The 16,137-nt window shown below is 38.9% G+C and overlaps 1 protein-coding gene across 2 annotated transcripts in view; it reads right to left on the bottom strand.

Annotated features, from left to right (window-relative positions):
- large2 (LARGE xylosyl- and glucuronyltransferase 2) overlaps window positions 1-16,137 on the bottom strand; it is a 131,927-nt gene that overhangs the window by 39,528 nt on the left and 76,262 nt on the right. For both annotated transcript variants that reach the window (XM_055232108.1, XM_033986439.2), the window contains 2 exons: window positions 8,956-9,135; window positions 2,091-2,371 (listed from right to left, as the gene is read on the bottom strand). In XM_055232108.1, coding sequence (XP_055088083.1) covers window positions 2,091-2,371; window positions 8,956-9,061 — 387 coding nt within the window. In that variant the 5' untranslated portion in view covers window positions 9,062-9,135. The remainder of the gene's footprint in view (window positions 1-2,090; window positions 2,372-8,955; window positions 9,136-16,137) is intronic.

Below are 16,137 nucleotides of genomic sequence, written 5' to 3'. Positions count from 1 at the left end.
CACAATATACTGTTATATTTACATGAAAATGAAGACACTAAACATGTGAGGAGTACAGTTTCAAGTTTTGCCCTTGCATTGACATTAGGGATGGGCGATATATCAGTTACAGTATCAGTATTGGCTGATATGATACAGATCTGCTGCTATTCGATGCTGATATTTTTTGCGCTGGCCCATTCTATGTGTCCTTTTTGAACAGATTAATGAGTCAGAATGAAAATAAAAGAGTGTTGCATGTAAAGTAATCCTTTTATATACCAAATAAATACATTTTGTTTTTACTTTTACAAAAGTTAAAAATTCATTTCTGATCATTACTTTAACTGAAAATACATTCGTGGGCGTTATCGGCAAATATCAGTTATGGCCTCAGGAGCAGGCCAAATACGGGATATCAGTATTGGCTCAAAAAATCCATATCAGTCCTCCCCTAGACACACATCAGATGTTCAGACACTGGATTAGATCAGATTATGCATTATGCCGTGTAATCATTGGCTGCGGTCAAGTACATACTCTAAATCTGACTATTAGGAGATTTTTGTAGAAATAAGATTATTAAAGCAACACGTAAACAGCTAAACCATCCCATTTCTATGTGACTGAGGACCCTCTGATCACTCACAATCTTAAATGTCCAGAAATTTGATTATAATCAGATTCTGGTGTGTATTAGAAACCACTTACTGGTGTGAGTAATCTGATTTCTTTTCTTGATTTCTGAGCACGTTTTGACAAGTAAAATTATGCAGAAAGGGCAAACTAACGTGGCAAAGACAAAAACCCAATATTGGAAGAGTTTTTTATTCATTGTACTGTATCTTCAAATAAAACGGTTACTCTAAAAATCCTCTGCCTCATTGACACGTGTCATCAGGTGTTTTTGATGATTCTCTTTCTCTTGTGCTGCAAAAACACACCAACAATCAGATCTAATGATTGGACTATCTGATGTACCCTGCTCATGTTAATGTGCACAGTTACTCTTCCAATATCTTACTTGAGTAGTAGTTTACTCAAATACTTTTTAACTTTTACTTTCATTTCTTGGATCATAACTTTGTACATGAGTAATATATTGTTCAGTCTAACAGTAACCTTCCAGTTACACTAACCTCAAAATATACAGTAAATTGCCACATACAGGCACTCTCAAGTAGTACTGTCTCCAAATACTTTTTTTTACTCTTACTCCGTTCATTACTTGGGACTCTATGTTTACCTACTACTTGAGTATTATTACAAAAAAACTGCACCCTTACTTTTCCCACGGCTATGTTCTCTACCGTCCTCTGTTGAGAACAAACTGAACGCGCTCTTTTAATACAAGCTCTCATGATTGTCTACTTCTACAAACTGGCGGCACTAGAACTGAAAAGGGGAAAAAAGCTTTCAGTTATTTTGTGTATGGAGTACATTTCAAGGCCATGCAAACTTGGATTGGAGCCACAAATGCACTTTAAAAGTCCTATATTACACAAAACTGACTTGTATGTTTTTGATGAGGAAACAGCGTTAGAACATGACTTAAAGCTCACATGTAGGTGTGTTTTGTTTCATTTACATGTTTGAGTAACCCTTTATTATTAGTCTGTCTACATCTCCATAGCTCAAAATGCTCTGTTCCACCTTGTGATGTCATGCATTGGAAGATAACAGCTTCTTTTTACTTTTGTTTAAAAGAGACTGGCAATTCCAGGGCTGAAATTATCCAAATGATTTTAGTGGAGGTGTATGGAGTTTAAAAACACAGTGGAGCACTTCCTGTATTAGCACATGACATCAGAAGGTGGAACAGAGTGTTTTCTGTTTGAGAGAAGAGCTTAAATATGTTTGAATGAAACAAAACAGGTATGTTTTTGATGAGGAAACAACAGATATCAGAAAACCACCTATAAGGGCCCTTTAATAATGTGGTAATAAACATTATTACTCACACCTGGTCCAGTTTTTAATGTTTTTAAATGGATCTGGGCAGTTATTTGTTTTGTTTGTTTTATTTATATTGTTGTGCGCTCATGAAAAGAGACGGGTACTCTTATTGGGCTTCCCCTGTATAAATAAAGGCACACAAACTGAAATGTTACCTCGCACTTGCTGACAGGGGGCGCTCTGGGGCAGTCTGTGTTGTTGCCCCTCTCCTCTGCAGTATTCTCTCCATCCTCTGGCCCCGTGTCTGCTGACGCACCCCACTGCTGAGCACCATCTGGGGGCAGCTGAGCAGAGGCCTGTGATTGGCTGAGCTGCAGGCGGATCTGACGGTTTTCCTCCTCCACCTCTCGGACCCGGGACTCCAGGACGGAGCGATCCAGGAGCTGAGGGGCGGGGCTTAGGCTCAGGCAGGGCGGGAGGAGCAGGGCACGCCCACCTGGAGATACAGAGGAAGTACAGGTGAGATACAAAGGATTAGGGTTGTCAGAAGTATTGAAAATCAGATACTAATCCATGCTAAAATTAGTATCGAAACTAGATACTCATTTGAGGAAAAAGTTCCATCTACAGGACACAAAATTAGTCTTTCCTGAATAGCTTTAGAATGATCTTGAGCTGTATCAAAACAAGAATGACTGAGGGATTAGACAGATATAAGGCCACATGGGAATATAAAAGAAAGTATTGCCATTAAAGTTGAAAATCACATTCTATTGTCTAAAGAAAGAAGTGTTTTTATCATCATCATGGTATCAGAATCTGCAGAGTATTGAGTCTATTCCTTAGTACTGAAATTGAGCTTGAAATGTTAGTATCATGATAATAATAGCATACATACTAGCACACATTTCTAGAGCCTATATGACCATTTGAAATCACAGATGAATGCTGTCGTCGTGTCCTTGGGCAAGACACTAAAGCCACCTCGGCCCAGTGTCTGTGTACACTGGTGTATAAATTTGTGTGTGAATGGGTGAATGGTTCCTTGGTGGAAAGCGCTTTGAGTGCCTTGAAGGTAGAAAAACGTCATTTAAAATTCTGACCATTTACCATTTGACACAAGTGTCTTTACACCAGGGTTGTGTAATCTCATCCCAGTTACCATCCTCTATTTCAGCTATATAATCGTATTGTGACTCTCTATTTCTCTGTTTAATGCAGTTGTCTGTAAAAAAAAACACACACTCCTCCTGTTGGTTAAACTGTAAGGTTCTGTGTGAGTGACAGGTGGTTTTAACCAATCACAGTGAAGTGTGAAGTGTCAGACAAAGAACACGTCTTTATTTATCTCTTAAATGCAATAAAAGTTACATCCCATATTAATCTACTGAAGTTAAGTAATACTAGGCCTGTCAGTATAATCACTATATTGACTTATCTTTCAGTACATGGAACTACAGTTTTTGGGGGTCAGTATTTATCGTGTGTACTGATTCTTTGCACTACTGAGAAATTTAGGTTATTTTGTGGCTATATGATAAGATTTAAGCCGTAAAGTTTGAATAAATAACTTGCAAACGATCAGTGTTTCATTCTACTGTTTATTTATTGCAGCTCATGGTTTTTTAACAATATTTTGATTTAGAATGTTTTTTGTGTCAGTGGCATGTATCAGTTTAAATATTATTGTATATATTATGCATAATGTCACACTTCAAATGTTATTATCGTGACAGGCGCATGGACTGTATATATAAATGGACATAGCTAACCTGGTAGCCGTCACAGTCCAAATAGGAGGTGAGCATGGGCGCGCTTCCGGCTCCAATCGACTCTGGCTCCAAATCGCTTTACACTGAGAAATTGTCGCCCCTCTCTCTGCAACTGCTGCAGTGAGTCTCGTCATTTTGGTCATAAAATGTTCGTATAAACTCGCTCTACACGATCCTAGTGTTTTTATTTCGCCATTGCGTTCGGAAATGAAGATAAGAACATTAATAACAGACAAATGAGGCGCCTTCTTTTCCCAAGGTCACTCCCGCTAACGTTAACAACAGGATTGATTGACAGTGTTGTTAAGCGCCTGTTCCCTGCTAAACGATTAGTGCGGGCGGGAAGAGGTGTTACCTTCAACAGCCTGGCTCCGGATTCACTCTTAGGTTGCTATAACACTCACGGTCGAAAGTTTGCTGCAAATTTGTCCCTATAACTGCGAGCCTCGATGAGCTTCATTTACCTGGAGATGAACGCTATGGCTGACATCACACTCACTTAGTCCACTTCTTTACACAATACAGACTTGTAAATCAGTGTGATTCAATACAAACAAATTTAAAATGTCTCCCTCTAAAGTCTGATCTGCGCTCCAAACTGCAGCTTTAAAAAGACGTAAGCCGATCACTGACAATTTGAAACAGTTTGATTACCTGACCGTCAGAAACATGACTTTTATATTTGTGTAGTTTGGATCATAGAAAATACAGTGTTCACAGATGTTGATTGCTGGAGCTTCATTCATGCGGTGCACTCTCCCCTCACAGCTCTACTGAAAATGAACTCATCACATACCGAGTGCAGAGCTCCCATAATGCATTTGGGCCGCTGCTATTGTGAGACCAGGGAGAATGAGCCAGAAGACAGGAATCTGATCCTCTCATCACAACCACACTTTTCTGTAGAGTTCAGAGGAAAACAGCTCAGACATCTGCCCCAAAAATACAACAAAACACAGTGGAAGGGAGGGAAGTAAGTTTTTTTTTTTTTTTTTACTTTGAATAGTACTTTTTGGGGAATGTAATAATAGGAAAGCCACAAGAAAGTCTGGGGAAGATTATCACATGGATTTAGGTTGGACAACATAAAAATAAAAAGTAAAAATATATGTATCGATCTCAATTTCCGATATTCAATTTTGTCTTCCTAAACTTTGCTCCAAATCATGTTTTACTGACAGATCTGACTTTATTTTAGAAGATACAAACAAACAAACCTGAAGCAATTCAATAATCAGAAGGTTGGAGGTTCAAATCTGCTTCCATCATTACTCACTTACATTTTACATTCATACATTGGCAAGGTGGGTGAACTGTTTTGCCAAAGGACACAACACAACAACAATATAACAACAATATAACCTTGGCTGGTGGGTGAATGCTTTAACCACTGAGCCACTGTTGCCTCAATGGATCAATACACTGTATATAAGTAATACAAGGGAAGCTTATGTGTTACATGTATCTATATCTATATATTTTTCATGAAGCAAAATATTGATTGACTTGGATTTTCCTTTTGAAAAACTCCATCATATCTGGTCCAAAATGACATCAATGCTACGTCTCCTGCTGCTTCAGACACAATAAGACTCCTGCTATTCTCAAATCACAAAATCAATACGAGTGAATGAAACATGAACATGCTCCCGTACACGCCGTGCCACTGGACTGATGTGAGCAAGGCTTGATCGGGCTGTAGGGTTGATAGAAGTATCAAAAATCAGATGGATATCAATGCTTGAAAACTAGTATCGAAACTAGATACTCATTTGAGCGAGTATAGATAATAAAACATATATAGGTAGGGCAAAATTAGACTTTTGCTGGATAGATTTATAATAGTCTAGAGCTCTATGAGAAGCAATCTAAGGCCACATGGTAACTATATGCTTGTGTTGAAAATTACTATTACTATTGTCAAAAAAAGAAAAAAAAAAAAGAAAAGAAAATTTAAAAAACTGCTATCAAAATCTACAAGGGACCATATACAAGAATCAGAAAAAAATATGACTGACAAAATACAAACTACACACTATTATGGATATTATGCCAAAAAACAAAAAAACAAAAAAAACAACAAAACTTTATGGAGCTTTCTACCATGTTATAACATCGTTCCCTCATCAAAACATGCCTGAAGAAGTTTGAGATGTCATCCACACATGTTTGAGTAATCTAGCGATCTCTCCTAGGCGCTATTTGAACCCTCCTTACTGTTAGCTGTAAGATTCTATCCAAAACTGAGCCCACCAGCCTACTGTACATCACCCATGCTTCTACACAACATTTCTCCATAAATATACAAAAACGTGATACAAAACAATATACTACGACTTCACAAACTTGATGCGATGTGCAGTAGTTTCATTAGCAAGAAAGCATGGTGATTGCATTGTAATAGCGCTCTGAAGGGGGAGTGACTTGGCGAGGAGAGCAAAGGGAGAGAAGAGACTTAAAACGTCAACAATGAAAGTGAAACTTATAAAACATTGTTTTTGGCCAATTTTTTCATTTTCAAAACAACAAAAGGCAGCATGGTGATCTAAATATGTTACGTGTTAGCAGTCAGAAGTATAAGTAAACTACTCCCTCTTTAAGACAGACTTGTCTTGAAATGTGGTAAATGGTTGATTTGAAAAGTGCAGAAAAGTTCTTGAGTTCAAATCCCCCCGTCTGACTTATGTGTCCCTGAATACTTGTGCAGCCCTAATTGTTCATTTTTTACTATTTAATTTCAAGCTTTTGGCTATAATATTCCTTTTTAACTTTTTAGTCAAGGTTAAGTCTAATAAATCTTTTCAGTTTTAGTTGATGAGAGTGTCAGGTTCATTTAAAAAACATTACAATGACAACGGCTGTGACTAAATGTTTTGGTTAACACAATTAACCTTCCCAATTACACTCAAATGACTATTTTAAAAGTTACAAATCACAAAATCTGCAGTTGTTTAGGCACGATCATGTCCTCTGCAAAAAAAAAAAAAAATTAGGCTTACTGTGTGTAAAAGCTGCTAACCTGGTAGTTTATATCTGTACAAACATGTTCTGAAATGTGATTCTTGTATTAGTTTGTCAGTTCAGATTTCAGTCTTTTTGTCACTTCTTCTGGACATGTTTAAAATCCAATCCAGAATACTAATTTGATACTTTTCCCAAATCGTTCAGCACGTTCTGTAATTCTACACTTGTTTCTGATATGACTCTTCCTCTTTCAAACATCATCTGAAAATGTTTTTAGTGATTCAGACCATAAGTAAAAAAAAAATATCCCAATAGTAAAGTAGGCAGGAGTCTGGCAGCACGCAGCTCCTCATCTGTGAGGCATTACAACACTGTCTATAAGATTTATGAGGTGTTTAAGTGCCAGTGGTGAAAGATAAAGCAGTGAATGGAATCAGGAAATATTGTCAAGATAAAAACTTAGAAAGGAAATTAGAATTAAATGCCACGCCATTCACAATCACCTCTTATAGATTTACGCTCTCTTCTGCCTTATCTTCACTGTAGCAGCAGAACCCCCAGCCTCTTCAGTCTCCTCCTTTGTCTACATATTTCCCATAACAAATCCAAATTGCCTAACGTGTGTGAAGTAGCATAGCAGACACAGACGGACAGAACTTGTGGTAGTCGAAGTAACAGTTATAATACATCCATTCACATGTAGCTATGGATGTATGGATGTTCCAACTTTTTCTTTTTCTGATACTGATATCAAGACTATGGCTTTAAGTATCTGCCGATATCAGATATGAACAGATGGAGAGAGTGATTTTTTTTTTTTCTCTAAAACCATAGTTCACTTATAACAAATATGGCCCAATTGTGTTAAGTAACTTAATTATCCTTCAAGTAATAGCTGAACAGCTTTGTATTGCATCCAATTAAAGGCCCAACCAGGATATCGGCTGATTCCAATATCATGGAATCGATACGTTATTCAGCACATTTGCCAATATTTGCCAATATTCAATACCAGTACCAGTATCCCTGTATGTCAGATGATCAATGTTGTGAATGTGAATTTGCTGTGTGTTGGTGCAGATTGGCAGCCTCACTTCTATCGGCCTGTCCCAGGATAGCTGCGGTTATAATAGTAGTTAACCACGACCGAGTGTGGAGTGAATGAATAATGACACAGTGTAGCATTTTTAAGTAGCTTGGACAGGCCCTGTAATTGTGAGGCATTATTATTATTATTTTATGATAATTACAGTAGTTTTCTGGGGCTGTCTTTATGAAGTGATACTAATAAACTCAAATTTATAAATTAAAAAATTAATAAAAATGTAAAAAAACCAAACATATATATATATTTTTTTTATTTTTTTTCACATTAAATGGCAGTACTTTCTTTTCTATTCCCATGTGGCTATCTGTGTGATCCCTCAGTGGTTCAGGTAGGTTCCATAGTGGTCCATGGGTGTATACTAGTCAATGTGTCTTATACTTTTTTCTCAGCTCTCCTTATACCTCTGGCAAGGGTGGAGGGCTTGCCTCCATGTTTAAATCCAGTTTTAAATGCTGTCAGTGTTGATCAAACACTTTCTCCAGTTTTGAACTACAATTATGAGTTACAGCACGAAATTGGTATTCAGTGTTTATCTATTGTCCACCAAAATTTAACAAAGTTTTCATGACAAACTTCTCAAATTTTGTGGTGGAAATGGTTCTTAACTGTGATAGTTTCTTAATTGTTGGCGACGCGAAACCTTTGGTTAAAGACTTTGACAGTTGTTGATTACTTTAACCTTACACATTGGGTATATGGCCCAACCCATGAAAAAGGACACACACTTGACCTCATTCTATCTTACGGTCTCATTGTGTACATTGAGGATCTTTGCAGTATGCAGCTATCAGATCATCTGCCTGTCATGTTTACACTAAAGTTGCCTAGCTCACCAGTTAGACCGTGCGCCCTTATGCACAATTAGTCAACCGCACAGACATTCACTGATGCTTTCATTTCTTTTGACACCACTTTGGACATTTCGAGCGGTCTACGTGTTGATGAACTGCTACATCTGTTTAATTCTACTTGCAATGCCGTTCTTGCGTCGGCTGATCCATTTAAAGCCCGAGGCCAAAGACCGTGCCTCAGGATCTATACCTGCTCAAATGAGTATCTAGTTTCGATGATAGTTTTAGTTTCAATTACAATCTAATTTTTGATGCTTTTGACAGCCCTAGTAGGCATATTAGTATTTCTCTTAGCAACAGCTGTATAAAAGTTATGGTAAGTAAATACAGGCATTAGATGTAATAGTAATAGTAGTAGTGGTAGCAGTATTATAATAGTCCATACCATCGAGGTTGCCAGCGAGCAGGTAGAGCCAGGTAAGCAGGCCCAGAGCGGTGACTGAGGCCAGCAGCAGTTTGAGGCGGCCGCGACACCACACCAGGTGCATCATGGGAAATGGAGTCTTTGGGACAGAGGCTCAGGTCGGGCTCAGAGCCTCGGCAGTCCTCTGCAGCATCCTCTCATCTGTGGAAGACACACAAATGTTTACTCACAGGGTCACTAGAAACCATTATAAAATTCAGCTCCGTGGAGATACAGAGAGGGCATCTGACACACAGAGAGGGCATCTGACACACAGAGGGCATCTGGCACACAGAGAGGGCATCTGGCACACAGAGAGGGCATCTGGCACACAGAGAGGGCATCTGGCACACAGAGAGGGCATCTGGCACACAGAGAGGGCATCTGGCACACAGAGAGGGCATCTGACACACAGAGAGGGTATCTGACACACAGACAGGGCACCTGACACACAGGGACACTTCAGAACATGTTTGAAGAGGTCTAAAACACAGGGTTAACTTTTACACATAATAAGACACCATATGAACTTTCTTACTTCCATAACATAACATGGGATAACTCACGTGATTCTATGGAAACAGAAAGTTAAAACCATAATTCAGAACATTCTCCATGATAAGTTTTATGCCATACTGGAATATTATAGGCAAAAGAACAATATTTCCTTGGAAACAAGCAGGAGGCCAAATAAGAATCATGTTTGTGGAGTAAGGATACATGTCAATGAAGACACTGAACAAAAACAAAGAAAAACAAAACAAGCATGTCTGTTTTGGCTAAAAATGTACAAACTGTGGCGTTAATTGTGTTAGTCAGCCCCAGGGTGACTGTGCCTTCTGTAGTAACTTATCACCTCAGAGTTTTGCACTGATGTGAACTCTCCAAAGTTTCAAACTAAAAACCAAACAATGCCACTAAAGGCATTGTAAATCAGGCCGCTGGGGTAGTTTTACGGGGATATTTTGAGCCCAATCAGGTCCTGTGTGAGTGATGAGCCTCAGAGCTCCATTAGCCCGAGACTCAACCCTGAAACTGTCCCGTGATCGGTCACTCTGACGCTGAGCTCACACAGGAAGTGGAATTATGGGAGTTTAAATTGAGTTCTTACTGTGTGAAAACCTCTGCAGCTCTTCTGAACTGTTTAAAGATGACAAGACTGTTTATCCTGTGTCTGAGAGAGAGAAAAGAGAGAAGGAGGAGAGAGAAGAGAGAGTGGGAGAAGAGAGACGGAGAGGGAGAAGAGAGACAGGAAAGGAGGAAAGAGAGAGAGAGAGGAGGAGATGAGACAGAGAAGAGAGAGGGAGAAGAGAGTGAAGAGAGAGGGGAAAGGAGGAGAGAGCAAAGAGGGAGTAGAAGAGAAAGAGGAGGAGAGAGAGAGAAGGAGGGGAGAGAGTGAGAAGAAAGAGAAAGGAGGAGAGAGAAGAGAGGGAGAAAGAAATGGGAGAAAGAAAGAGGGGGAGAGAAAAGGTTCTGGACAGAGACAGGGAGAGAGAGAAAAGATAATGAGAGAGAAAGAGGGGGACAGAAAGAGGGAGAGAGAGGGAGAAGGAGGAGAGAAAGGGGAGAGAGAAAGAGGGAGGGAAAAAAGCGAAGAATGAAAGAGAATTAGAGGGGAAGAGGGGGACAGAGGGAGAGAGAGAGGGAGGAGAAGAGAATGGGGAGAGAGAAAGAATGAGAGAAAGAGGGAGGAAAAAAGAGAAGAAAGGAAGAGAATTAGAGGGGAAGAGGGGGACAGATAGAGAGCGAGAGAGGGAGAGAAAGGGAAAGTTAGAGCGAGAGGGAGACAGAGAAAGGTAGACAGAGATAGAGAAAGAGAGAGAAAGGGGTGCGGTCTATTGATAATTTTCTCCACATTACATGAATTGAAATCTCAAACATATCCACAGTATATTTCTTTAGTAAAAACCCATAAGAGCTGTGCATTTCCATGATTATTTACACTGAAGATGTCAAAACTATGAATGAGAGAAGGACAAGGGTTTGAAATTGTCCACAAAGCAAAGGGTGGATACTCTGAGGATCTGAATATAGTAATTTTATCTTCGCAACCTAATTCCATTCATCTTGCTTCATTTATGTGATGTGTTCTGTATATAAAATGTAGAAAGTAGTAAAAAAAAAAAGACTGAATGAATGAGGAGGTGTGTCCAAATCAACACTAATACTCACAATGATAATAAAAACACTCTTACTTCAGACAATAGAATGTAATTTTCAACATTAACCAATAGTACTTTCTTTTATATTCCCATGTGACTTTATATCTGTGGAATCCCTCAGTGGTCCAGGTCGGTTCCATTGTGGTCCATGGGTTTATACTAGTCTCTGTGTCTTATACTTGCTCTGATACAGCTCAAGATCATTCTAAAGATATTCAGGAAACATTTCTGTCCAGTGAATGCGACTTTTTAGTATCAATACCTGCTCAGATGAGTATCTAGTTTGGATACTAGTTTCAGTATCGACTAGTAAGAAGTAAGTAAGAATGTAAATGAGATTTCAAATAATGATTGTCTGATGTTTGAACCTTGATGGGGAGTTTTGTTTTGTTTTTTTGACGAGGGCAGACTGAAGTGTGGCTGACACAAACAGGGGACAGGAGCTGTGTCTAAGTACAGAGAGTGATTTATGAGGTAATTAAATCAGAGAAGAGACACAAGAAACGAAAGAAGAGGAGGGAGGGAAGCAGGGAGAGAAGGGGGGAGGGAGCGGGGGTGAAGAGAGGGAGAAGCTGAAAAGAAGGATAAGGGAGAGGGAGGTGGATAGAGAAGAGAAACAGGAGAAAGGAAATTGTTTTTTGGGGGGGAAATTTAAACACAATTGATTTTCTCTCTCGGTCTTCTACTCTCTTTCCCCCTATTATGTTACCATTTTCTCCCTTCCCTTTCTGACCAGCACATTCTCTGCACTTTGTGAGCTGTACCTGCCTCTGTGCACATTCTCTGTACTGTGAGCTGTACCTGCCTCTGTGCACATTCTCTGTGCTGTGTGAGCTGTACCTGCCTCTGTGCACATTCTCTGTACTGTGAGCTGTGCCTGCCTCTGTGCACATTCTCTGTATTGTGTGAGCTGTTTTGTTCTGAGCCTATAAAGATTTTCCAGGAGCAGTAAAACACTACAGAAACACACTGGAGATGTCACAGCAGAGGAGGATGGGTCTGTGCAGTTTGGGAAAAATATGTGTGATTTTTCTGGTAATGTGATTACCATTCAATTTGAGATTTGTAGTTAACCTGACTCTGTTCAAAGTTCACATTTTAAAACCATCAAAGAGCATTTAACATTTTAACCTGACCTGAAGATGAGGATCACATATCAGAACATGTTTGAACAGATCTTAGCAGACCCTTTTTTCTTTTTTTACATTTTTTGTTTGCAGAAGAAACGATGATACTTCAAAAATCACAGCCTTTGTGATTTGCTCATTGTGTCTATTTCAATTGAGATTTTGATTCAATTGCGATTCATCTTGCAATCCTAAGGTTCATTTAAAGGAACAGTATGTGACCTGCACTCGTATTGTTTTAAAAATGTACTACAATCACAACTGAACCTGTGCGTCCAGAGGCTTAACCTTTAGAGAGAGACATATACAAGCTTGTCTCATTGTCAGTATGGACAGGCCTCATGTGAAAGAACCTCCAGAATTCACTCACTGAGCTGTAAAGGCTGCACTAAAACTGATTCATGATTGACTGCACGTGCTGGGGTTTAGGTAGAGACCATTCAAGTTAGAGAGTCCTATTAGATTCAAAACAACTGGATATCAAAACTGAGGCTTGTTCTGCTTTTTGATTGGATAATCATCTTGAGAACCATGTTTTTTGTAATTACGATTAAATCAGCATTACAATTGTTAACAGTAAAAGCTATATTTAATTTGAACAGGTTTACTTCATATCTGGGGACACAGATCGTGTTTATGAAATTTAAAATCAAAATCTTATATTTGGTTCCTTTTAAAATACAACTCAAGTCTCTCTCCCATGTCATGCTCACTCAAAGTCAGGAGAAAATTACGCACAAATGCGCACACACGCACGGCCCTTTCCTCTCCTCTTTCAGTGAAACAGTGAAGCCTCAGAATGCGAAAACAAAACACATCAGTCTGTTTTTGGTTTAGCTTCAACACAACATGGCTTAAAATTTTAAACAGTAAATTTCCGTAGCTATGTGTTATTTTAAGCAGCATTGCAAAACTTTTCTGGCAGCCACTTGTTTGTCTCCATGGTCATATTACAGCTATACCTATATCGAGACTTAACTATCTCCAGGGAGACGATGGAACCAAACCAATTTACAAGTCAGATCTTTGTAGAAGCAAGGCAAGGCAAGTTTATTTGTATAGCACAATTCGTACACAAAGTAATTCAAAGAGCTTTACAGAATAAGAAAGACATTAAAATCACACAAATAAAAACATAAATAATCACAAATAATCATCATAAAATTAACTTTAAAACAGAAGAGTGCAGAATAAAAACCTTTTAATAATATGCACAGCTAAACAGAACTCTTTTGAGCCTGGATTTAAATATTGTCAAAGTAGAGGCCTGTCTCACATCTTCAGGAAGACTGTTCCAGGTTTTTGCTGAATAAAACTGAAACACTGATTCCCCATGTTTAGTCCTGACTCTGGGCACCAGCAGGAGGCCGGTCCCTGAGGTCCTCAAAGTGCGAGACGGTTCATATGGCACTAACATGTCGGAGATGTACTTTGGACCTAGGCCATGGAGAGACTTATACACAAGCAGAGCTGCTTTAAAGTCTATTCTTTGAGCTACAGGAAGCCAGTGCAGAGACCTGAGCACAGGACTTATGTGTTCGTACTTCCTGGTTCTAGTCAGGACCCGAGCAGCAGTGTTCTGAATGTACTGCAGTTGCATTAACGCACGTTTGGAGTGACCAGTGAGCAGGCCGTTACAGTAGTGTAACCTACTGGAGACAAATGCATGGACAAGTCTCTCTAAGTCTGGTTTTGACAGTATACCTGACATAATTTTTGCAATGTTTTTTTAGGTGGTAAAAAGCTGTAGATGTTATTGATTTGATGTGGCTGTTAAAGTTCAAGTCTGAGTCCATTATTACTCCTAGATTTCTAGCCTGGTTTGAAGGTTTTAGAGAAAGAGACTGGAGGTGAAGCAATAATACAAGTAATGAAGAAAAAAAATACCATATAGTGATCTGAAGGTTGGCCGTTCAAATCCCGCTTTCAACATAAAAAAAAACCCAAAACAAAACAAAACATTATTGGTAGAGCGCTGAGATCCACTGACCCTCAGGTTGGCGGTGCAGTTCAAGCTCCCACAAATGAATGCTTTGACTGTGTCCTTGGGCAAGACAATTAACCCTCCTTGCCCCCAGTGTGTACATACACAGGCTAAATGGGTGAGTGGTTCCGTGATGTAAAGCGCTTTGAATGCCTTCAAGGTAGAAAAGCACTATATAAAAATGGGATCATTGACCATATAAATACGTTTGAAGCCATACTGTGTAACATTACAGGCAAAGGAATAAAATAGACTAGAAAAGTTACGTAATGGACCTTTTTTATTATGGATTCAGTTTCATATTCTTGAATAAACATTGGGTCTGTTAATGATTTAACTGCTTTAAATGACACTTTTACAGCTCATATTCAGTCTAAGGTCATGCGAGCATGTTTGACACAGTTGGCAATAATCCAGACTCAATAAAAATAGATTTCAACAGGGTTCAAATTGTGGCGTCATTTTAGCAGTGGTGGAACGTGCGATGTTTAGGTATCTGTACTTTACTTAAGTCAGTTTATAAGTGGATACTTTTTACTTTTACTTCACTACATTTGAGAGCAGGGTTTTACTTGTGTAAGAGCACCCATTTAGGGGCCTGAGCCGTTATGAAAAATTTGACACAGGCGCAGTTCTCGACTCATTGTAGCTTATCAGACCTAGCCAACAAACAGAAACTGTAAACAAACAGGTGTGTCAGTTTCAGTGTCGTTAGCTCCTCCCTTCAGATAGATATAAATCAGTGTCCAGCAGTAATCTGACCAGAACTGAAGAAGCGGGTTGGATGAGCAGTGAAACTAAAAAAAAAAAAAAGATGCCCTGTCTTTCTTTTAGTTTATCTTTTGCTATGAATTAAATCGTTTCTGTTGATGAAAAATTAAGCACAAATCTGTATCAACATCACTGCATCTGAAGATCTATTACATCTTAAAATCTGCCTGAAAGATTTTTACTTTTAACTCTATTTTTAAACAGGCATATTAATAATTACACTTAAGTAGATTTTTTCATGTGATACTTAAGTTTTTGTTTTTTTTGTTTGTTTGTTTTTTGCTCCAGTATCTGCACTTTTCCTTAAGTAACAGAAGTAAGTACTTCTTCCAACTCTAGTCTTATCTCATGTCTCTGCTTGTCCATTCCTGAGCCCCTGACCGTTTGCACTGCAGTTTTGATGTGAAATGAGACTTGAGATTTAGTCATTTGTGGAGGAAATGATGCTACTTCAAAAAAAATGGCAGTCTTTCAGTTTTGCCAATTACATCCATTCAAATTGCAATTTTGATTTGATTGCCATTCATGTTGCAGCCATCTTGGTCCATCTCCTCCCTTTTCACTTACTAACTTTTACAAACACGAAAACTCTGCTAGCATGCGCCACTAGCCTTAGCTAAACGGTGCATTTACGAAGCCGTTACCACAGTGATCCTGGAGCCTGATGTTCACTCAGACAAATTTTGGTTGTGAGTACCATCTCACAGTGTGTGCGTGAGCTCTGGAATATTCTGGGAAAACCAATAATATCAACATGGAGATAAGAAGGTGGTAAACCCTCCAATAGAAAAGTTACATAGTGCATCTTTAATATCCATGAAGTGCTCCCGACTGCGATCAAACATAAACACGCAAACATACTTTTAGCCACAGCAAAACTTCTGGAAACTCTAAAAAGTGACAATAGGGCTCCAGTTCACTAAAGACATGTCCTGTCAATCGATTGGTCGACTCAAAAGGGGGTGGGGCAAAAGCTCTCAAAACTATTCTGTACCTCTACCGTATCTGACCCGAACTGCACTCACAAGACTACACCTGCAGGGGGAGTTCATGCAAAAACAACTATTTATGTAGATAAAAGTACTAGGAAATAATGTATTTTTATGAAAAAATGCAGATT

Source organism: Periophthalmus magnuspinnatus, chromosome 3 (genome assembly GCF_009829125.3).
Source record: "Periophthalmus magnuspinnatus isolate fPerMag1 chromosome 3, fPerMag1.2.pri, whole genome shotgun sequence".
Classification (NCBI taxonomy): Eukaryota; Metazoa; Chordata; class Actinopteri; order Gobiiformes; family Gobiidae; genus Periophthalmus; species Periophthalmus magnuspinnatus.
Note: the sequence above shows the minus strand (reverse complement) of the source record. Positions and strands in the feature narration are given on the sequence as shown.